Consider the following 23327-nt stretch of genomic DNA (forward strand, 5'->3'; position numbering starts at 1 on the left):
TGCAACATTAAGCTTTAATACCAGCCCAGAGACCTGTGTTTCAACTCAGTGAGAGAAGGGAACAGTGATGTTTACGTACACACTCACACACATACACACAGTGATAAATATGGAAATTTCTCTCTGTCTCAAAGACACAGCAATGAACATGCAAATGGTTCTCCCTCAAACACGCACACTTGAAGCTAAGGTGTTTCTGTGATGCTGTGCCATCTGTCTTCTGGTATTTTAATGGAACTTGATGGGAATAGACCGCTATACTAACAGTATTTTCCCCTTAAAGTAGTCGTGTTTTAACAAACTTTAATGCACCCCGTCTGGGACTCCTCTGCTCCCCAACCTCTGCCTTAGCTGCCCTTCCAGAGACCTCCGGAGCTTCTGTTGTTTGGATGTGAAGGTTAAAAGCAGTCCTTGTGAATATTACACATATTCTGAACCTGTGGGCCTGAAGAGGCGCACATACGTTTGTTTTCGTTAGTTTTCACCCTGGGTTTGTTTGTTTGAGTTGTTAGGTAAAGTTTGAATTCCCCTTATCCTCTCCCTTTGCTACTGCACTTCTGTGCTGCTTTTGCTATTTGTGGTATATTTATCATAATGTGAGGTTGTTCTCCTCTGCTGTAAGGAAATTACACTGATTAGGAAGGAAGAAAACAACAGGCAGAACCATGTAAACTTTTGTTTAGAGAAGGAAATCAAAATGGTAAATTTTAATGTAAAACAATATTAAAGTGCTACTAGAACCAATATGTTTTTTCTTATTAGCACTTAAACACTGAAAAACTGCAATTAGACTTCTTAAATCCGGCACATTTGCTTGGTCTGACGGATGATTCAGGAAAAAAGGTTTTATATCCATTGATCCATCCACTTTCTTAATTATTAAAAGTCTATGAAACTGCCACTATAATACCTCGTTTATTATACAGGTAAGTAGGTACTGATATCATGCATTTCCTCTTCTCTTTCCCCTCAGCCTGGTTCTCAAGTTGCTAAAGAGGGTTCTTCCTTCCTGTAACCAAGTACTTGCTCATAGGAGAATGTGTCATTCTTGAGGTTTTCACTAATATTGTAGGGTCTTTATTTCACAATAAAGTACCATTAAGCCAAGGTTATAAAACTGTAAAAGTAAGTACAGCTGCTATGCTTCAAACATACAAACTTGCAGATTATTTGTTGTTGTCTAAACTCCTGTGATGCTCTCAATTGTGCTCATAAAAGTGATGGAATAGTTGTGTGAGGGCTGAAAAAGATTTTAAATCCTATATCCTCACCAATAACCGTGTGTTTTGAAAAATGTAGTTTTTAGCCTGTTTTTTGGGGGCCAAATTCAATTCAGTTCAATGTTATTAATATAGCGCCAAATCACAACAACCGTCGCCTCAAGGTGCTTTATTCTGTAAGGTAGACCCTACAATAATACATACAGAGAAAAAACCCAACAGTCATATGACCCCCTATGAGCAAGCGCTTTGGTGACAGTGGGAAGGAAAAACTCCCTTTTAACAGGAAGAAACCTCCAGCAGAACCAGGCTCAGGGAGGGGCGGCCCTCTGCTGCGACCGGTTGGGGTGAGAGAAGGAAGACAGGATAAAAGGCATGCTGTGGAAGAGAGACAGAGATAATAACAAGTATGATTCAGTGCAGAGAGGTCTATTAACACATTGAGTGAATCCCCCAGCAGCCTACACCTATTGCAGCATAACTGAGGGAGGATTCAGGGTCACCTGATCCAGTCCTAATTATATCCTGTCACCTTATACATTATTAGATCTTGTTCATAGCAAATTAGCTACACCCCATTTTTGCTGATGTATTACTGAATCTGATTCATTCGAAATCAACAGGTACGAGCCTGCCAACAGCAGCCATAATGCCTCATTCTACTGTGTAATAAGCAAAAAGCAGAAAAAAAATAAGTTGGAAAAGAAGCATGCAGATTAAAAATTATAATAATAATTGGACACATTGAAACTATAATGTTCAACGAGGAAAATACAGATTTTACTAAGAAAGAAAAGTGAAGCAGTAACTTCAGTGGCCGATGTCCCCTGAGACATAAACTGTGGCTCAGGTGGGAAAGAAAAGGTCTGAGAAGTTATTTTGAAAAAAAGAGAATAAAAGGAAGCAGGTGGATGGTGAATAACCTTTGGCTCTTTAAGTATAAAATTGTATGCATGGGTTAAGCACAGATTTATTCTTTTATAAAAAGAAAGATCCATTGTGAGAGGCCCTGCTGAAAGGTCTTCCCAGCATCACCATTATAGGGTGTCAAATGCTGCTGTTTTATTACATTAGGTTTTAGATGCCAAATACTATTTGGTTATGTTTAAGAAAAGCATATGAGTTGGGTTACCTCTGCACATTAAAGACTGACACTCGCCTGGTGTGTTTAAATGTGATGCTAGTAGCCTTTTACAAGCATCTATATGTGAGCTGGAGCTGAAACGCTGGCATCCGTGCCATAAACCCAGCCTGTTATGGCACCAATGCCAAAGGACACCTTGTGTTCGTCTGGGAGATTCCACCAGTGTCTGACAGAAGGACTGTATTTCACGCTTGCTTGACTCTCTTACTAATCATTTCTGACAGTCTAAATATCTGTCAAGCAGTTTGCTTAAAGCTTACTGAATCCTTTAATCCTCTGCAGCACATGCTTAACCAAAATCTAAGTCTACTTTGCTTTCATCAAAATATGCTCGCTTGTAAGAATCCTTCACTTTTTTCTATCTCTGTGAAAACAAACTAAAAAGCTTCAGATTAGCAGCGAGTTCTTCCCTCAGCTCCTTTCCATCGATTCTTTGCAGCACTGGCCATTAAAGCATGAAAACATTTTCCATAAGGCCTCTGAATTATGTGATTTGTTGAATGCAAATTTGAGACAATGCACCACTTTTAAATGCACAAGCATGCCTCCGCACTAATGTGAGAACACACATTAGCCAGAACACAGCCGCTGATTCTCTCAGATACACACACATGCACACATTCCCTGCCACACTCTCTAATGATGGACTAAATAGCTTGTTGATGTTTTGATGAGTTTTTAAACAGCTTCCAAAGGACTCTAAAGAGCTAGGTGTTGATATACTCTTCTGTGACTGTTGTAGGAGTTAACTTTATCCCCTTTAGTCCAGTTCTTAGAGTTGTTAAGAGGTGTCTCTTGAATTGTTTTAATATTTATTTCTGCTTCTTCAATAAGCAGTCACATGGAAACAGCTACAGTGCAATATACCAAACTATATGGGACTGTTACACAGGTTCATTTTACATTTTAAAAAAGTTAGGGAAACTCAAAATAAACTATTTATACCTGTATTCTTAAACATCTCTCAGATAGTCTTTCTGGGTTGTCTTTGATTTTTTTACCCTTTGGAACAATAGTTTAATGTCAATTTCCGAAGCTGGCTTACAAAGGAAAAATGAAGCAAATTGCAGTAGCTGACAAATTAAAATACATAAATACATTTAAAAAATGGTTAAGGGTAAATGAAAGACCAAATTTGTAAAGTGTAAAACAACTGAGTATAGGTGTTACTGTTATGGAATACACTAACTCTAATAATCCAGTACAGACGCAAGAACACAATGCCAATGATGACAATGAGTTTTTACAATCAGGAGGAACATTTCACTATATCTGTCAAGTGAAAACAGTGGCGACAGAATGATGAGGTTCCTCAGTCTCACTATCAGCATTGATTTTGTCTTGTACACAAACTTTGCAGCGTTCTTTCTTGTAACTAGAGACCAAAATTGAATTCTGTTGATAAGTTGATAAAGACAAACGGGTGTTATAACTTTTTATAAAAAATTATAATTAATAACTATAACTATAAATAATGACTTTTTCGGTTGCCAAGCATTTCCTGTCAAAAGCAAAAATAAATAAATATATAATTTCAGACTATTATATTTTAGCAATAAGTAGTAAATGCATGTTTTGTGGTTAATAGACTTTCCAAATTTAAGGCAGAACCTTCGGTTACCAGGCTCCCCTCCTCTGGAACCCAATTCGGGTTCAGGAGACAAACTCTTATCCACTTTCAGTTTTAGTCCTAGTAAATCTTAAAGTTAGAGCCAGATCAGGTGATCCTGGATCATCCTTTAGTTATACTGCTATAAGTTCAGGCTACTGGGGGGACTTTCCAAGATGGATTGAACACTTCTCCTCCTCCACTAGCTGCTTATCACTTCTGATGCATTAACATTTGTCTACTCCTTCTGTAGTTGTGTTTTACTCGTTGCTGTTTATGATCTCTTTGCTCTCAGTTTTTGTCTCCTCTTTCCCTTATTAACTAATTGCAGCAAATTGCTGACTCCTCCTTAGCCTAGTCCTGCTGGAGGTCTCTTTCTTTTAAAATGGGAGCAAGCGCTATCACCACGAGGAGCTGTTAATAGGGAATCCCCGCTCCAAGTTAACATTGAGTTTTTGTTTTATTTTATTTGTATGTTTTATTTTGATTTTACTGAAATTAGAGAGAAAATTCATTTTCTCACAGCAAGACCTTCTTAGTGCTGCTGCTTATGTCAGCTAATGTTTACCCACTTCTTTAATACTTTGTAATGAAGCAGAACAGATGACTGTAGATGATGTGTGTGTATATATATATATGTATGTATATATATATGTATATATATATGTATATATGTCTGCCGGTATGTACCACCGGCAGATAGAGGAGGTGGCTGATATCCAGAGATCCTACCAGTGGCTGGACAAAGCTGGACTGAAAGACAGCACAGAGGCACTAATCATGGCAGCACAAGAACAAGCTCTGAGCACAAGATCCATAGAGGCTGGGGTCTATCACACCAGGCAAGACCCCAGGTGCAGGCTGTGTAAAGATGCCCCAGAGACAATCCAGCACATAACAGCAGGGTGCAAGATGCTAGGAGGCAAGGCATACATGGAACGCCATAACCAAGTGGCTGGCATAGTGTACAGGAACATCTGTGCCGAGTATAACCTGGAAGTCCCGAGGTCAAAATGGGAGACGCCCCCAAGGGTGATGGAGAATGACCGAGCTAAGATCCTGTGGGACTTCAAGATGCAGACGGACAAAATGGTGGTGGCTAACCAACCGGACATAGTGGTGGTAGACAAACAGAAGAAGACGGCTGTAGTGATCGATGTAGCGGTTCCGAATGACAGCAATATCAGGAAAAAGGAACACGAGAAGCTGGAGAAATACCAAGGGCTCAGAGAAGAGCTCGAGAGGATGTGGAGGGTGAAGGTAACGGTGGTCCCCGTGGTAATCAGAGCACTAGGTGCGGTGACTCCCAAGCTAGGCGAGTTGCTCCAGCAGATCCCAGGAACAACATCGGAGATCTCTGTCCAGAAGAGCGCAGTCCTGGGAACAGCTAAGATACTGTGCAGGACCCTCAAGCTCCCAGGCCTCTGGTAGAGGACCCAAGCTTGAGGGATAAACCGCCCGCAGGGGCGTGCTGGGTGTTGTATATATATATATATATATATATATCCTGCATTTAAAGACTCTGGCGCCTGAGTAGTTGTTCTAAGGAAGACATTTTCCACTGTGTGGTTCAAGTTATTCAATTCATTGTCATTCTCTCCTAAATTACACAAGTGAGCAACATTTTAGCCTTGTTTGCTCTTCTGTGAACAAAGGTTGTTTATTTTCTCCTCCACGATGTTCCTGGTTGTGTCTCTCTGCTTCATAATTTATGAGTCCACACAGCAAATGATAAGCCACACATACTAAACAATTATACCTAGAGGAACGTTTGTTTGAGAGAGAGTAGTAGTAGTAGTAATTACTGGTAAAGGCATTTGCAGTTTACATAGCACATCACATTTATCATAATAAATGTTGTGAGCTTGGACTGTCTAGTTAAATAAGGGCTTTTCTGTCCATGTACAACACGTGTAAACCTATTCTTTTTTCCAGTTTAAAAACATGCAGGTCAGTACATGTGTTGACACTTCTCTGTATTGACAGTGAAACCAATGGAAGTAACACGCAATGCATTGTGTGTTTGCACAATATGATAATATCAAACCAGACAACTCAACTGATAATAATCTCATTGAAGATTCACATCATTACACTGATTCTTGTCAATTTCAGGTTAAATTATTGTCTGCTGTCATGGATTCAGTTCTAATTTCTGGAGAATTAGATAAACCTATGACTTTTGTTGTTGATTCATCAGTCTGTATCTGTGTCTACCCTTTTATCCTCAAGCCGTGTTGGGAACCTTTTGAGATATTTTCTGAATCAGACGGTAAACAACAGACGGAGCTGTCAATACCAACAATATTTTTGTCTGTCTTTCTGTGAGGAGAGCTCTCCAGCTGTATTGTATTTTCTGTGAAATATTTTGTTTTTTGGACTCTGGCTTGTCTTCAGATATAAAAGGGCACATTTTTCACTCTGTAAACCGTATTGATCCATCACTCCTGAAACTATTTAGTGTCTTCTACTGAGAAAACCCTTTTACTTTATAGTGAACAACACTCTTTCTTTTGTTTTTCAGCTAAAATGTTCTGAGTGATTCTATGTGGCACGTATTGATTCTTAATTCCCTCTTACTGGGTATCATCCAACTCTGACTTTGTCTTGTCTGTCTCTATGTGACTTTCCTGTCCACAAGGAGAGAGAAAATCACACAAAACCCATTTGGTACAAACAGACATGAGCTGAAGTTAGGTTAAACACACGGTTTTAGTCCCATTGTATAGTTGTATATAAAAGTTGCATTTCCTGCTGCATTTAGATGCCTGCCATCACAGTTTTGGTGATTGATAACAGGAGAGACGCATGGTTAATTGAAAATTACAAGAAAAGTGGAGGGAAGGCTGATTATACACCAGAAACTGATTGAATAAAGATAACATAAAATACATGAAGGAGATATTCTAGATTGCTTTTAATAATGAGTTCTATATTTTAGATATCATAACAAATCATCCTCATTTGCATGTGCAACATAGTTTCTTACAGTTACAGCTGCACCTCTTGCACTGCTTCACATAGGTATTGTAATATTGTGACATGTATTGTAGTTGCATAACAGGTCCTTCTCATACACTCAGTGCAGATCTTTGAAAATGAACAGTGTTACCGGCACAAGAAAAAAATAATTGTTTACATTATAAATGTACATAAGAAAAGCATACACACGCTCTCATTCACTTAAGGAAACTAGCAGTAAGGAAAAGGTAGTGCTCTATGTGCACACACAGGTGAGACACCCTGCAGCCCCTTTATGCAAACACTGCGGCAGGTGGCTCAGGAGGTGTGATGACAGTTTAATCAGTTGAGAAATTGTGTTTTGAGAGGATCAGCCAGTCAGTGAGAGCGACTAGAGTCTAATATCTAATAAAGACACTTCATAATCTGCACTTCCTGTGCATCCAGTGCACATTTTCTCAGTTTTCTGTTTGGTTAAAATGCCTCCAAAACTTTACCAGAAGTCGAACCATTTTAAACAAGGTTATGATTTCAAATGACAAAACATTTTGCTAATCATTTTATAACTTGGGCAGCATGGTGGCACGGTGGTTGGCACTGTTGCCTCACAGCAAGAAGGTCCTGAGTTCAATTCCATCTGTGTGTGGAGTTTCCACGTGATTGTGTGGGTTCTCTCCAGCCTCCTCAGCAAAAAATCCTGGCACAACTTCACCTGCTTCCAAGGTGCATGGAGAAGATGAAAGAATTAAAAAAGCAGGAACTCCAGCAACACTTGAGAAACGAAGAACAGCTTTAATAATTGACCAACGCGTTTCGGCTTGTGGCCTTCATCAGGGTCATAGTAAAAAAAAATAGCTTAAATACAAGACAGGAAACAGAAAAAAATTCAAATTAACCAGTCAAAACTTCACAGATAGGTCAGCTGACATATCATAAGTAGGTATTGGTTTCTTTTTTGCCTACCTAACCAATTAACCAATACCTACTTATGATATGTCAGCTGACCTATCTGTGAAGTTTTGACTGGTTAATTGAATGGTTGTCTATGTATATGTGTTAGCCCTCTGACAGACTGGTGACCTGTCCAGAGTGTACCCTGCCTCTTACCCTAAGTCAGCTGGGATAGGCTCCAGCCCCCGCTCCTGCGACCCTGAAAATAATAAGCGGGAGAGAATGGATGAGAATGGATTTTACAACATGACTGAACACAGTTACCAGCTTGCCAAAAATATAGTATTTTACTGAATTATTTGATGATTTTAAACCACTGCAGAGAGCCTTTATAGTTCTTTACATTGATCTTTAACATGTAACTTAAACAGTAAGGACATTTTTAGATATAATTTATGATGAAATAAGAACAGAATATACTTTATAAATAGCCCCAGACTTGTATATTGTACTGTTTAAGGACAGTGTATCTAATTAATCCTTGGAGACACTGACTTTTCTATATTTTGTGATATATGTGTCGCTTCCATTTCTACTTCCATCTCCACCTCTGGGGCTTAAAGGACCTCAAAAATCCTCCGATGTCGAAAGTTAGGGTTCAGCTTGCATCTCCTCACCTCACCAAAAAAAGTCAGGTTCCCCGGCCATTTCATTACAGAATTGCCGTCTGGAAAAGGCAGGCAATGATGACATCATAAAAAACAAATCAGGCTTTACTGACCAAAGTTTACAAAAAAGCCATTTTTGGCAGTGGAAGCGTGAATCAGAGGAGCTGTGTGGTGAAGTGAGATTTAATTTTAGCCAAATAGTATGTCTTGTTGTTCTCAAATTCCCATCTTTAGATGTGACAAGCTGACTGTGTCTTTGTTCATTTCCCTCGGTGGCAGTCAACATGACCTTGTCTTTGGGTGACAAACTGGACGTCTGACATCTTATTATGCTTGCTTCCTCTGTCACACAAATACAAACACATATACGCACACACTGCAACACACAAAAAGTGCAGTGACAGTAAGTGATATGCCAGACGCTTTCTCATCATGAAGACTTATCATACACCCACATTATTGAGGCAGACATTCCAGGCAGGTGGACATGCACATGCACACACGCACACATGCACACACGCACACATGCACACACGCACACACGCACACACACACCTGTCTAGTGTTGAGGTTGTGTGGACAGTTGATCCCCAGACAGATTAGACTCCAAACTGAAATCTCCTCAGGCCAGCCCTCAAATCATGCGCATACACGCACACGCACGCACACACACACACACACACACGCGCACACACACACACACACACACACGCACGCGCGCGCTGACACGCACGCTGACACATACGCTGTCAGAGCTTTAAAGTCAAAGACTTTCGACTGACAGAAGTGACTTGCCAGGAAAAAAAAAAGTTGAGTAAAGTCTGAAGTTCAACTATTAGAGTTTATAGAAGACTTTTTTTTTTTAAGACAAATCATTTTTGAATTGAATGGAAATGATCACTGATGCGTTACCTCTAGATGACACATTTTGGACTTTAGGCATTAGTTATGTTTTTTTTTTTAAATTTAGAAAAAGTAATGTAGTAATTCTTGTAAATATTAGTATCAGTATAATAAATTTTTCTTTTTAATGTCGTACGATCTTGCATTACTGTTCCTGAATTCAGTATTATATTAGTACACATATAATATTTTATATATGTTCGATTTCTTTGATTATCTGCATGGTAGATGCTCCTTTTTATGTTTGCTACAGTCTTTTTATCTCACTTTCCAGTGGGAGATGGGACAACAACTAAATAACACTATACATAGGACATGTGTTACTACTGTCTCTACTCTACTCCACAGAATAGTATCAGAGTTCACAACAACAGCTATGTCAGAGCACTTTCTAGTAAGATAAAGACCCTACAATAGTAGAATAATATTAGAAAGAGAACTCCAAAAATCCTCTGTGAGCAGGTACATGGAGACTGTGGGGAGGAAGAAATCCCATTATACAGTGATATGCAGCAGGACAAAACACATACACAATGTATCACAACACGGATCTGATAAAAATGGTCCTGTTTGAACGTATTAACAATCATGCAAATAAAGCTAGACTCCAAACCTTAATCATGTTGAGGTTACAAATGTACTAAAACCTGAGTATAAATGTCTCTATATGAACCTTTTCCCTGTATAATCAGTATATATTAACTATTTCGTCTGTACCAGTATTATCAACAACACACTTTTCTTAGGACTACAGAACTATGGCTAAAGGTCTCCCACCAACGTTAAGTTTAATGATTATTCACTTCCATTCTACCACTACTACAGTACATTCATAATACATGTTGAGTCCATTATTACTGCTGAATTTTCAGTTTTCTATGTAGGAGCAATGTACAAGGACAAGCAATTGATGGCTATGATTTGATTTTTTTCTTATTTTTTCAATTTCTCTGCAGTCACACTAGCATCAAGTTGAAATCAGCTAACCTTTGAGTGAAATCTAACTCACTCTACCCTAAGGGGATGCTAACCTGCACTAAAAGAATTTCATCAGAAAAATATTAGCACTGGCCTTCAAACGTTTTCATTGATCTCACTTGACGGACAAGATAAACTATGCTTTCAGATCAATAGTTCTCTCCAACACAGCTGACTGAAGCCTTCACTGAAAGCAACCCAGCATGGACGATTCTCTGTTCTCATATCTTGATCAGATGAAATGTGTTCAGGGCCACTATGTTTGATTTTATAACAGCTGCGGAGTGCTATTTCCAGCACATTTTATTATTTATCCACCATCCTCCATATCTTTTGATCTGAAGGAGGTACCACTCTGACTTCTACAAAGACACATTTTAGGAAACATATAAGTCGTTGAAAAAAGGCTGCGGTAGTAATTTAAAAGTAAGCTGCTTTTGATTGTTCTGTGAAATTGAGGTTTGGACGCTGAGGAGGAAGTGACAAAGTGGGAGCATAGATTCAGCCTGACAATCATTTTTCACTTTGGCCTTTGTTTGTTTCCACTCTATAGTTCAGAAAAATGCACTAAAATGTCTTGAACAATACACAACACACATGTGCTTTTTAGACATTTGATCTTTATTTATCTCTCTTTTCCTCGTCTGATAGTTGATTCTGAGAATATATTTAAAATATCGCTTCACATAACAAAACCCTTTTTGCACATTTTTAGTCACTTTTTTGCCCACTTTCTAATTTTTTTCTAAAAATGTGTCTTTGCATAGGTTTGACTACCAGGAGCTACTTCATAACTCTACCTTCTGCCTGGTGCCACGGGGCCGGCGTCTTGGATCTTTTCGCTTCCTGGAGGCCTTGCAGGTACATCAGTCAATTGCATGTGCATGGATAATGTCTTTAAATATTGTTGTTTTGTCCATGTAGTTTTATACATACTTGTATAAAATATGTCATGAGTCACACCTCCAATCACCAGGCAGTAGTGTGTTTTTCACAACCAGTGGGTAAATGGTTGAGGTTTAATGCTATTAAGAGGTAAAAGTGTTTACAAATACAGTGCTGCACAGCTTAGTCTTTGTGACCAGTTTCACCTAGCAACCGCCAGCAACCTCCAGCAATCACTTGCCAACTGGTTGGGGAATTGACATTTTTCCCTAGCCTGTATAACTGGTGCGTGGTGGCATTAATTTTTGTGTTTAAATCTATCCAAACTTTTGATCATATTCTCCCCTCAGAAAAAAAAAGATTTTTTGTTCAAACAGTGATGTGTACTTTAATACTTGGTTAGGTTCATGCAAGAAAGCTATGAGATAGATTAGCAGAAAGATGAGTACTATTTGCATGTTTCACAGCTCCATTTCCTTGCTTACCTGGATGATGAGTTACCTAAAATTATCTAAAATCTGTCACCACAATAAAGACAATTCATATCCCTGTTCATTAACAAATAGTTGGTATCTTATGACTATTTCATGTTTGGCATGAGGCCACATTTTCTGTTGTATGAAAAAAACGAGAAAGTGGCCAAATCATATGAGATGTCTCACAAATCATATGGGAAACACACATCTTAAAAGAAATTGGGATTTTTTTCCTTTGTTTTTTCTAGTTGTTTATACATAATATATTATGCTGTATGTTTTAATAATCGTAACTTAAATTAAAAAAAAAAAAATCATGAAGAAGAAGTCCTCTTTGGATCCTGAGCTGCTGTCAGAGTCATAAGAGAAAATATCAGATGCATCCCAATACAAAATGTTTAATATCTTAAAAAAAGAGAAAAGGTCGTTGTTTTAATATTTATTGTCTAAAACACCCAGATTTTTAATTAAATTAAATAATTTTCTTCTGGTCATTTCTTTTTTTAGAGAAAATAGACCCATAGAATTACTGGTAAAGGCTTGTCAGTCAGGCTGTAAAGCTTCAAGCTCAGAAACTTGACTAATCAAACAGTTTCGTGTCCTCCTCCTACAGCACAGCGTCTTATTACTATTGACAATCTGTCATTTCCCTGACACAAAAAGCCTCTTTCTGTTGATACACCGCAGAGAAGCTAAAAAGGGACATTCACACTCATCCTCAGACCGCAGACGTTTTCATCTTTCATTAGCACGTTGTCGTAATGTTGTTTTGACATTAAGTATCTGGCTCTGTCTTGTGGTTGCCCTTGGCAGTCTTGTTTTCCTTGTTCTTCTTCGTTTATTTTATGCTTCTGATTATGTAGACAGAATACACATTTACATTCAGACATTAATGGGCAGTGCATGCTAACCTCAGGAGTTTTTTAGAACTGTCACTCTAAAAACCTTTATGGTGTTTATGTTTTCCTAGAACATCTTAGACGTCTGACTAGGACTAAGTTGCACAAGCCTAGACACTATTGAGGCATAAATCGATACAGCACAGTAATGAAAAATGAAAAATGCTGACTGTAAACACTCACTAATTAAGTTGTAGCGAAACTTGAGAAAGCACAAAACAAACCAAAATCTGTTTGCCCTTAGAGCAAAGCTGTGTCTGAAAACATTTCAAAGTTTCAAAAGTGTTTCCTTTGAAGATGAACTTTACACAATTCTTCACTGTTTCACTAATGCTTAACATATATTTTGTAAAAGTTTGCATATTTTAAGGTATACATAAGTATTGTAATTGTGAGCAAAGTATTTTAAACTATTAATGTTAGTAATTTATTTAATTAGTAATGACACATTTATATGCCTGCTTCTAGAAGGGTGCACATAAGACAAATAAGACAAACACTACTGACTTCTCTGTAGCTGATTTCTGGCACCATGAATTTCACTGTTTTTAACCAAAAGCAATGAGCAAATCAAGGCTGAATTTTACAGTATCAAAGCCAGCAGGTTTAGCTGAAAGAAGAAATGGCTAAAAAATTTCGGCTTAAAAAAACTTTCATTTAAATGCATCCCAATTACTTTAATGGCCTTTTCAGCATGTCCGATGTGTTTGCTAGAGGTGAGAAAATAAACCTCTGCAATGGTTTAATAATCATCAAAATTCAGAAGACAGTAGAGGAGAGGACTGACAAACAGAGAGACATGTAAGAGGATGATAGTGGGGAAAAAAGACAAGACGAGAAAAGAGAACGTCATCTCACAAAGCCAGACTAATCAAAGCAGTGAGAATTTGCATCGACAGGTCACCCGTAATGCACTCGGCATTTTGTGAATCTCCTTTAATCTCTCGGTTTCACTTGATTGAGAATCCAGTCAAACTTGAACTTTAAATGAAAATACCAAACATACTGAAATTTGTTCGTTCTTTGCAGTCACTGCGCCGCTACTTAACAACTACACATGAAGAGTTCATTTGCAAAAAGCACATTTGTTCATTTTTGGAAATTTTCATCAGTGAAACTGCAGTTGGCCTTTTTGATTTAGTAAAAATAACTCACCAACATAGAGGCAACTTACCAAATTACACAATTACTTTTCTATTCAAAAGTGTTCCATTTAAAGTCATGAGCAAATTTAGCATTTCTTCTAAGTGGAATGGTACAGTTCTAAAAACGGCAATAAAAAAAAGTCCAATAATTAAAGCTGTACTGTAACTAGTAGTCGGTCGTATAGTAGTAGACACAGCCATCTCAGTCTTTGACAGAGTGTGGGAGAAATCAGCCTGCTGTCCCATCTCTAAGTATATTGTTTGGTTGTGATGCCCTCTTTGTTGTACACTAGTGAAGGAAATGGCTGAACTTACTTCAGGAACTTGATATGAGCGGTCTCAGAAGGTTTCTGTCCATTAAATAACAAGAAAAAAGTTCCTGGTACACCAGAGAAGGAATGTATTCAAGCAGTGTGCTTAAGTGCTGCATGTCAGATGTGCATAGATGACAAGCATTTGCTAAAGAAATGATTTGAGAGAAGGCAAGCACTCCCATGGTGGACAAGACAAGCACAACAAAGAGACACTAAATGCCTTCTTTTGCTGCTATGATTTCCAGGAATCATAGAGCTACAGCATGATTCCTGGAAGGATGTCACACAGGACAGCTCCACTAAGTGTACATTGATCAACTGTGGCATGGTCGTCTACAGAGCGAATCATGTGGAGGGGCAACAGTTGGCCTGAGCAGCCGCTCTTTGAACACACATCACGTAATGGTCATGTTTGCCAGCAAAGGGAAAATATAATGCAGTGTATCTTTAACTCAAAAACAGACAGAAACAATATTTTTGCTATGTTGTGTGAGTTTCAAATTTCCCATTGTTTTTTTTTTATTTCTTCTTGTTTTAAAACCTAAAAGCAATTTAATGCAATGTAATGGACCTTTTTGAAAATATGGGCTCTTTAAATAAGACCACTGGCCAGACTTAAATGTACATTCATGCAACATTTTGCCATGTAAACTTGAAGTAACTCTTCTATCTCACATCAATTGCCAATTTAGAGCCACTCATTAGACCTAGCAAGCACGATTTTGGACTACGAGAGGAAGCTGTAGTACCTCGAGAAAAACATACACAGGCACAGACACCAAACAAAAAGATTAAGATCAGGAACCTTCTTGCTGTTAGGCAACAGTGCTAAACATCACCTTATACCTGACTACTTTTGGAGGAATTTGTTTTTAGCTTGTTAAGCCCCTTAACAAGCAAAAACACATGCTCAAAGCATTAAAACAGGCAGCTAACCAGGTTTGCGTCTAAACTTAACAGACAACTTAGCAAATAACTAATTTCAAATTGTACCTTTAGGCCTTTTTATACTAGCAGGAAAAAGAAAATAAAAACAGAAAAGATCTGATGCAGGACCCGAGAGATGCATCCAGCCCTTCAGTTGGTCCATCTACTGCTCACTGAAGCCTCATCAGAAATGTCTCAGTGGAAGGTTGGCTGTCAAGAAGCTAGTCTTAAGGAAGGGAAACAGGGGGGAAAGGCTGAGGTATGGCAAGCTACATGAGAACTGGACTGAAAATCATATCAGTGACAAAAGGTGTTGTGGAGTGATTGTAATGTGAAATTTGTGGTTCAAATCATCAGGGAACAGGTAAAGCAGCGTCTACAGCTATCTATAAAATGTGCTGGAGGCTCTGCATTTCAGCCACTGGTGTAGGGGATCTTGCTAAAATTAATGAAATTATGATGACAAAAATGCATGTCTGGAAACCTGAATAGGAAAACACACAATATCATGTATTTTCAGTCATGGATCGGCGTCTAAAGAGCCTAGACCTGCTTTCTAACATGTGAAGCCAGGTTGTTCAAGCTGTTATAATAATCTTAGCAGAGAATACAATAAAACAACACCACAAGCCTTTAAATGATGCATAAAATATGTGAAATGAAATAAATTAGCCAGAAAATAGAGTATCTTCCATTTAAACACAGTTTAATAGTGCAGAGGAGTGCGCAATCAACTCTCATCGATTAAACACGAATGATGAACCGTTTGGAGAATGACTAACTGCTCCAGCGAACGTCATGGGAGGTCCTTCGTTCCATCTAGTTGTAAAATTTCTTTTCTTTCTGCTGAAGTTGTATAATTTTACAACTTCCACAATTTTGAACAACTGTTACAAAGCAATTTCCCTTTGGGGATTAATAAAGTTATTCTTATTCATAAAATGAATTTAGAGCAACGCACAGAGTTCCTGTGGGAAATGAAATCAGCTCCCTATGAATCAAGTCACACAAATGAACCCTCTAAATATTGAGGCATACAGCAAAAATAAATAAATACAGTTTATTTTGTCCTTAATCTTTTTGGCAACTCCATTTGTTTCTGAAAGACTTATTTGGAACGTGTTGAAAGTGTCTCATTAAAGGGAAGCTACCAAAGAAGATAAATCCCTTACAAAAAAAGACCTAAAGCTGATCCATCCCACTGCTCTACTTTAAAATTCTGCTTACACTTTATGCATCACTGTGATTTTTCTCCTTTACTTCATCTACTAAATCTTGTAAACAGTTTCACGTTTTCTTTACCCTTTATTTCCCTTCGTCTTATAGGGAGGACAGCCCGGCTGAGGTGAACATTTGCTCAAGTTCACAATCACAACCAAAAACTTTAAACTGAATTAAGGCCACACCCTCTATTGGCTCAGCTGATATCCTTCTACACATCCAATTTGCAAATGTCTTTGAGAGTGTGTTATTTAAGCTACTCTAGGAGTCCCATGGTTGCCCACACAGTTAACTACAGTAAATTTCTGACGAGTGTATTTTCCACTTCAGCTCAAAATAGAATGGCCTCTGCTTGTAGTGCCCCTTTCTTCGTGTTTGTTTTTAATTTTTCATTTGTATTTCCTCACAGGCTGCCTGTATTCCAGTTATTCTAAGTAATGGCTGGGAGCTTCCCTTCTCTGAAGTAATTGACTGGAGGAAAGCCGCCATCATTGGCGATGAGAGGCTGCTGTTACAGGTACTGTAAAACACTGGAAAATTAAATGATGGGGAAATGGAAATATGATACATTCTTCAGCAGATGTATGAGTTTTCCAGCAATAGTATGAACAGATGAAGAAGAAAAAAATATATATATACGTATATATATATATATATATATATATATATAAATTTTTTTACATATATAAATATATGTAAATGGATCAAGGTTAGCAAAAGCCACCAACATGTAACCTGGATAAAGAGGACAAACTTCCCTTGCACTTTACACCAACAAAAGATAAACTGTGCCCTTTCAGCGTCGGCTAATTCAGTGTCTGGATGGTGAAATGCCCCCATCTTCCCAGTTATAATTGTCCTCTCTGGCTCAAAATCCCCATGGGAACCCGCAAGAATCCAGCTGGGGCTGATTCAAACTTAGAAGCACAATGCATAGATCAGAAATGTGTGGAAACAGATTTGTGGCCCTGAAGTAGACTAGGCTGGCTTTGCCAAACAAAGCTGCCATATGAGTTTAATCAGCTTGATTTCAGTTTAGGCACTTTCATGCAAATCATGTATTCAGTTTGAGAAGCCTGGGAGAAACTGACAAAATGTGTAATATTTCCTCAATACACTCCTGCCTCTCTGAAAAGCTTAGCTCCAAGTGGGCACACAGTCATGTCAACAACTAAACAGATCCCAAGTATGCACTTAATTTTCCTCAAAGATCAAGTGTTTGTTTGTGATACTGTTTATCAAATAGCCTTTTTCATGACTTGTAGAATAGATTTTATTGCTTATTTTAAACCCTTAAATGGACTTCTGCATCTGCAGGCTTCTACTATCCCATACCAGTGGCCTACTAATGGGTATTCATTAAGAACTTGTTAGCAAAGGTAACCTGCTTTTGCTTCCTGCTCCAACAGCTGTGGAAGGCCCTGGCTCTGAGAGGCCTCTGATGAATCCCTTCTTTACACTAAACTTCATGGAAAAAGCTGTTTTCTCATGGAGTATATTTTCTCTAAATTATTTCAAATGACTGTCATTTCACTCACAATTCACAGGCATGGATGACATAGCTCTAAGTGAAATGCTGTAATTTTAAATGAATTTAATTTCATTGTGAGCTTTTGAATATAAAACCAAGGATCTATCCCTGTTCCTAGTAACTAATCCAATTAGGTTCACACAGAGGCGGGAGCCGGTAAATGTGGCAACACCCTGAACACGTCCTATTTACACCTACAACTCATTTAGGATCTGCAGTTGACCTGCTGTAAGTATGCCAACATATATGTCTTTGGACTGTGGAAGAAAGCCATCAAAAAGCCACAGAAGTGCAAGGAGAATGTGCAAACTCCACACAGGACTGATCAGCCAGTTTAAACCCCAAAACTTCCTGCTAACCACTGCACCATCATGCCACCTCCAAAATGAATCATTTTCCCAGAGAAGTCCAAATAGAAATATAATGTGGAAATAAAGCACCTGGGATTTGGTGTCTGTGTCATCAAATGGTGATTCTTAAGTTAGTGTTGATAAAAGTGTGACCTGTCAGCACATCACCGACATGTACCAAGTTTAAAAATCTAATTGCAATCATGTGGCTTTTTTAAAATCATATGCTTTATGACAGCAGTGAGATTCAGACACTCACACCTACACTCTGAACTATTTTTATCTAAAATAGATGATTCGACAACTGGATCACCTTCTGTTCTCTTTCATTACAGCGGTGGGCAAAGCTTGTGATATTTACTTACTGTAATAACTCTGTGCTGCTACCATGTGTTGCCTCAGTGACCTGTTCCACCACCTGGACAGCAAGTCCAGAAGTAAGCGTGTGTAGGCTTTTTGCTTTTAATTAGTGTGTTTGTGGCTCTTTGTTAGCCTTCTATTAGCTTTTTTTTTCTGTGTGAAACACACAATAGCAGACAGGCCATCTTAAAAAAATGTGGCTTTTAGATAAAACATACCAGGCTTTTTTCATTATTAAGCATTACTGAGACTCACAATAGTGCACTAATCTTGTCAGAGGTTTTGTTATTTGGTTTGTTTGCTTAAAATAAAACCATCTTGCAAAAGCGTGCTAATTGTTGGTTAAGATAATGTGTGAAGTGAGAGATTTGTTTTGACATACCCTCCGACACTGAGGGTGTTCACATTCATTACCGATCCAAACAAAGCGAACGTTTTTCCATTAATTTCCCTTGCTTTAATGCAGACATGTAAGGAAATGACAGGGGCAGGTATAAACACAGCTAATTCCAAGGCTTTCAGGATAATACATGAAATATGTGAGTGATGAACCACAGTGGCATATAAAGGGATGCTCACATATATGTCACTTCAGAACAAGCATCATGCAACCTGAGGCATATTTTAACATTTCAAACTGGTGAAGGTTGGATTGTTTCCCTTCATTGTTCACCAGATCAGTGGTTCTTGTTGTTTTGCTGCCACGCTAAGCACAGAATCAAAGGTAGGAAGGGAAGAGACTGACTCAGCGAACATAAGACACACGACTCCCTCAGATCAATCTGTGCCAGTACTTTGGAGCACTCTGTAAAGTGACTGATGCTGTCACAGAGATCTTACTAGCAGAATAGGTTGGAGTGAATGGAAAGATTTACAAAATAAGATTTTGTAATAACATTTTCAGAGGTTCAAAAGTAATTGCAAAGATTTGATTGGATTTGAAGGATTGATTTTAATACTTGGCTGCAGTCAATGGCTTCCCAAAGTGTTTTCTTCATTTGTACTGACTGTGCTGACTTATAGTAATGCCTCCACCATGTTTGACAGATGATGTTTGCTTCAGATCCTGAGCCGTTCCTCTCATTTTTCATACTTCTTCCCATGATTCTGATAGAAGTAAACCTTGGTTTCATCTAATGATTACTTATTTATTTATTGGTAAATCTAATGTGGTCCTCTTCAATTCTTGTTACCAGTTTTTTGCACTTTGTTGTCAACCATCTCTTTACAAGGCATCTCTTGTTTGTAGACCAACCTTTTTTCTTTCAAACTGTTCTGTCATCATGCACTTTAGTTGTTTTCTGTGGGCTTGCGGGCCTTTCGGTGTCGCTGAGCTTCAGTTTATTCAGTCTTCTTAAGAATGTCATAGATGGTCGACTTAACCAATCTGACATATTTTGCAATCTCTCTTATAGGTTTATTTTGGTTTTTCAGGCAAATAGTTGCCCCCTTGACTTATGTCAGTTTCTCCTCATATTGAAAGATCCAGTGCAAATATATGACTCAGAAACAAAACTACAAAAACTTTGTCATTGTCATGGACCTAACTGTAAACATCGTGGTGGTTCAGAAACCACCTTTCTTTTCCAGAAAATCATCTATGTCATCCAAATTCCTGATAAAAGACAGGAACTTAATTTTTAGATGAAATAAAGTCATCTGCATATTTCCTGTCAGTTTTGAATAAACACCAGTTGAGCAGTTTAATATAATGAGACATAAATAAACATACATTAATTAATTACTTAATAAAAAACAATACAGTTTGTTTCTGCTTTTCATTAAACACACTTTTCTAGATTTTGAGGACACCTTGAAGGCGTTTAATTTCTTTCTTTCAGCACTGAGGCAGTCGGCAGAGTGGCAAGAATAAAATCAGTTTCTGGAAAGTAAATATCAGAAATGATTCTTTAGCCTCAGGCTCTGTGGTTTATTCAACGGCCAGCTTAACACCTTTAAGAAGCATTAAAACATCCAGAATTTATTAATTTAATTTTTTGGTCCAGATGACAACATCTATAAAGAAAGCTATAATCAGTGAAATATTTAACCAGAATATATTTAAGTTTTGGGTTGGTAAACAAATTCTGTATGCTTGCCCTGATTGGTTTTTCCTTTTTTTTGTTCACTAGAAACTACCTACACACGTGCATGCGCATGTAGACACACAAACACACACACACGCACACACACACACACACACACACACAGGAACTCACGCAACGCTGAAGCTGTAACACCTGCTGAGAGAGTTGAATCTCATTACTTTCAATTACATCACTGAGAACGGCAATACCTGGCTGTTTAATATGTAGAGTTTCTGTTCCCTCCATGGAGAGGGGAAATACACAACACACACACACACACGCACACAAAACACCCCCCTGCTGAGAAACATAAACACTATTAGAGTCAATCGAGGGAAAGAGAATGGGGCTGATTTGATTGGTGTTGTTTATATTCCACCTCAGAGAGCTGAACAATTAAAGCTTGTGCTGCTGTAGGCAGATCCCAGTGACGTCAACACCGGCACAACCGCTTTTACCGAGTTCATGATTAATGTGGGGTTTTCAGATCACACAAATGTGAAATAAATATCTTTTAAAAGTAAATGAAAAAGCAATTATAATATAATTTTGTTATAAGGTGGATAAGCAACAGAGCCACTCTGTACTGTGGGTGCTTTTTTTATTGGTTTTTACCCATAATTATCAACACTCTGGCACATAATCTGTTACTCTTTCATTTTTGATGCAATTTTGTCATCACTCTGTGGACCAGATTTACTAATGCTCTGTCCAAGCATTAAAAAAATACTTGTGTTATCTGTATTTACTGTAGAGGCACAGTGCTAAGCATGGACACAGCTATTTTTGCAGCTGACCTTGCATACAGCATGCACTTGCAGATCCTTCGATTTCAGAGAGCAAAATTATGGGAGGAAAGCATTTAAATGAATCATACAAAAATTATTTACTAACGGTTGTAGCAGGCAGTTGACTGCAAACCGCTACTATCAGTGCAGTCTTGTGAGTGCAGCCTCATACTAATTCACCCTGCTTGGTAAATCTGTCACTACCCAAAATATTTTCTGGGCTGTCAGAGTTGAAATCCAGTCTTGTTTATTTATTATTCTTGTGTGAAAAGAGTGAAGCATTTAAAAAATAGATAAATAAAAATGCAAGCAGCATCACTGTAGTCATAAAAGCAATTTAATAAGACCAGTTTAAAAAATAGGAATATGAGTTTGAAGGCTAATTGGACAGCCCAGCAATGCAAAGTTTCAAAGGCAAACAACTGTAACTTTTGTTAAAAAGTTAATTGAATATATAATTTTTAGCAAAACAAAGCATGCAAAAATCAATAGTACAGTAAACCAAAGAAACCGAGGCAAAAATTAAACCTGTCTAAATCCAAACAATAAATGAAAACTCAAAAGTATTAGTATGATATAGAATGTACACTTTTACTTTTTCAATTCACTCAATTATATTATCTTTTAGAGTTGTGTTTTTGCAGTTTGTTTTTTTGCCAACGCCCACTGTATCAGCACTCCTGTCAATGCAGTGGTCTCATTTAAATGAATGAAGGGATCATTTCCCCTTGAAGCAGAGGGGATGAAGATATTATTGGACACATAATGCATGTGGAAATTGGTATATTTCAGTGACAAATATCAGTAGAAGACATTCCAGACAGCATGACTGTCAGTCAGAGTCGCCTCATTAGGCTTCACAGATCACTGTAAGATGAGAGCTCCCTGGTCAGAGCATGAGCAATAGAGCCAAGTGGCTTGGGACTCTTTAAATAAAAATCCTCAACACCCTCATGGAAAATGACCAGTGTTTCGGGAAAACTGATTATCACCATCACTCATTATTTTTCCAGACCACAGTGGCTTTTTCATTGGCCAAGTCTAACCAGTTGGCACTCTAATGTTTATTGACGGGAGATTTCTTGTCACTGGGGCCGAGACACCAAACAGTTCTTGGGCTTCAAATACGCCCCCATCTCTTAAGGTCCGATGAGGGTCTTTAGAAAATTCCCTTGACACTTTTATTGTCAAGCTCAGTGGAGCATCTATGGTTATGTCTGATCTCATCTTGTAGGAACTTTGTTGTTTTCCAAGCTGGACATCAAGAGAACATCCTGCACCATCTCCCTGGCATATCCGGTTGTTTAGCTCCCAAATCAGGATCATGGTGTTCCTTAATTTTAGGCTTGCACTGTCTCTCCCTAAAGGTGCCACTCAGGCAATTCACAAGCCAGCTGCTCATGTTTTGTATGTTAGTGTGTGCTGGGACCAGTGAGATCATGGGCTGTTCCTGTGGGTCTTAGCAGATCAGCAGCGGTTGCTGGTACATGGCCCTTTGCTTTTTCATTCCCCTTCATTTCTGTTCCAGGAAAAAATAAATTAACAACGATCAATAAGTTGTTGAGGTAATGTAACATCTATGATAAGTTGATTAACTGTTTTGTGTAATTCCCACTAAAACTTAAATATCTTTTAGCTTTGGAGAGCTCATCAAACTCATCTATATCAAAAAGTATATGAGTGTATATGTATATATATATGTATATATACTGTATATATATTCTGAGCATACACTTAGATGAATTAACTCTCAGGTGAATACAGAACTGGAGCTGAATAGCAGGTGATTTAGTTGAAACACCATCAGTGGAGTTAAGTGCAAAGTAAGATGTGGTTGTGGAAGAGTCTTGAGGGGAAAATCTCCCTTAATCTTTTCTGCATGTCCACAAATTATTTATGCTTCCTCCACCCTTTTTGCCTTCCGCCGATTCTCATCCTTCACTCAGCATAGTTTAAAAATCCAGCGTAAT

At 38.1% G+C, this 23327-nt stretch overlaps 1 protein-coding gene across 1 annotated transcript in view; it reads left to right on the forward strand.

The window, feature by feature from the left end:
* LOC100700775 (exostosin-1) overlaps window positions 1–23327 on the forward strand; it is a 312004-nt gene that overhangs the window by 248270 nt on the left and 40407 nt on the right. Inside the window, exons 4-5 of the mRNA XM_003456622.5 lie at window positions 11142–11235; window positions 16651–16758. Coding sequence (XP_003456670.1) covers window positions 11142–11235; window positions 16651–16758 — 202 coding nt within the window. The remainder of the gene's footprint in view (window positions 1–11141; window positions 11236–16650; window positions 16759–23327) is intronic.

Source organism: Oreochromis niloticus, linkage group LG15 (genome assembly GCF_001858045.2).
Source record: "Oreochromis niloticus isolate F11D_XX linkage group LG15, O_niloticus_UMD_NMBU, whole genome shotgun sequence".
Classification (NCBI taxonomy): domain Eukaryota; kingdom Metazoa; phylum Chordata; class Actinopteri; order Cichliformes; family Cichlidae; genus Oreochromis; species Oreochromis niloticus.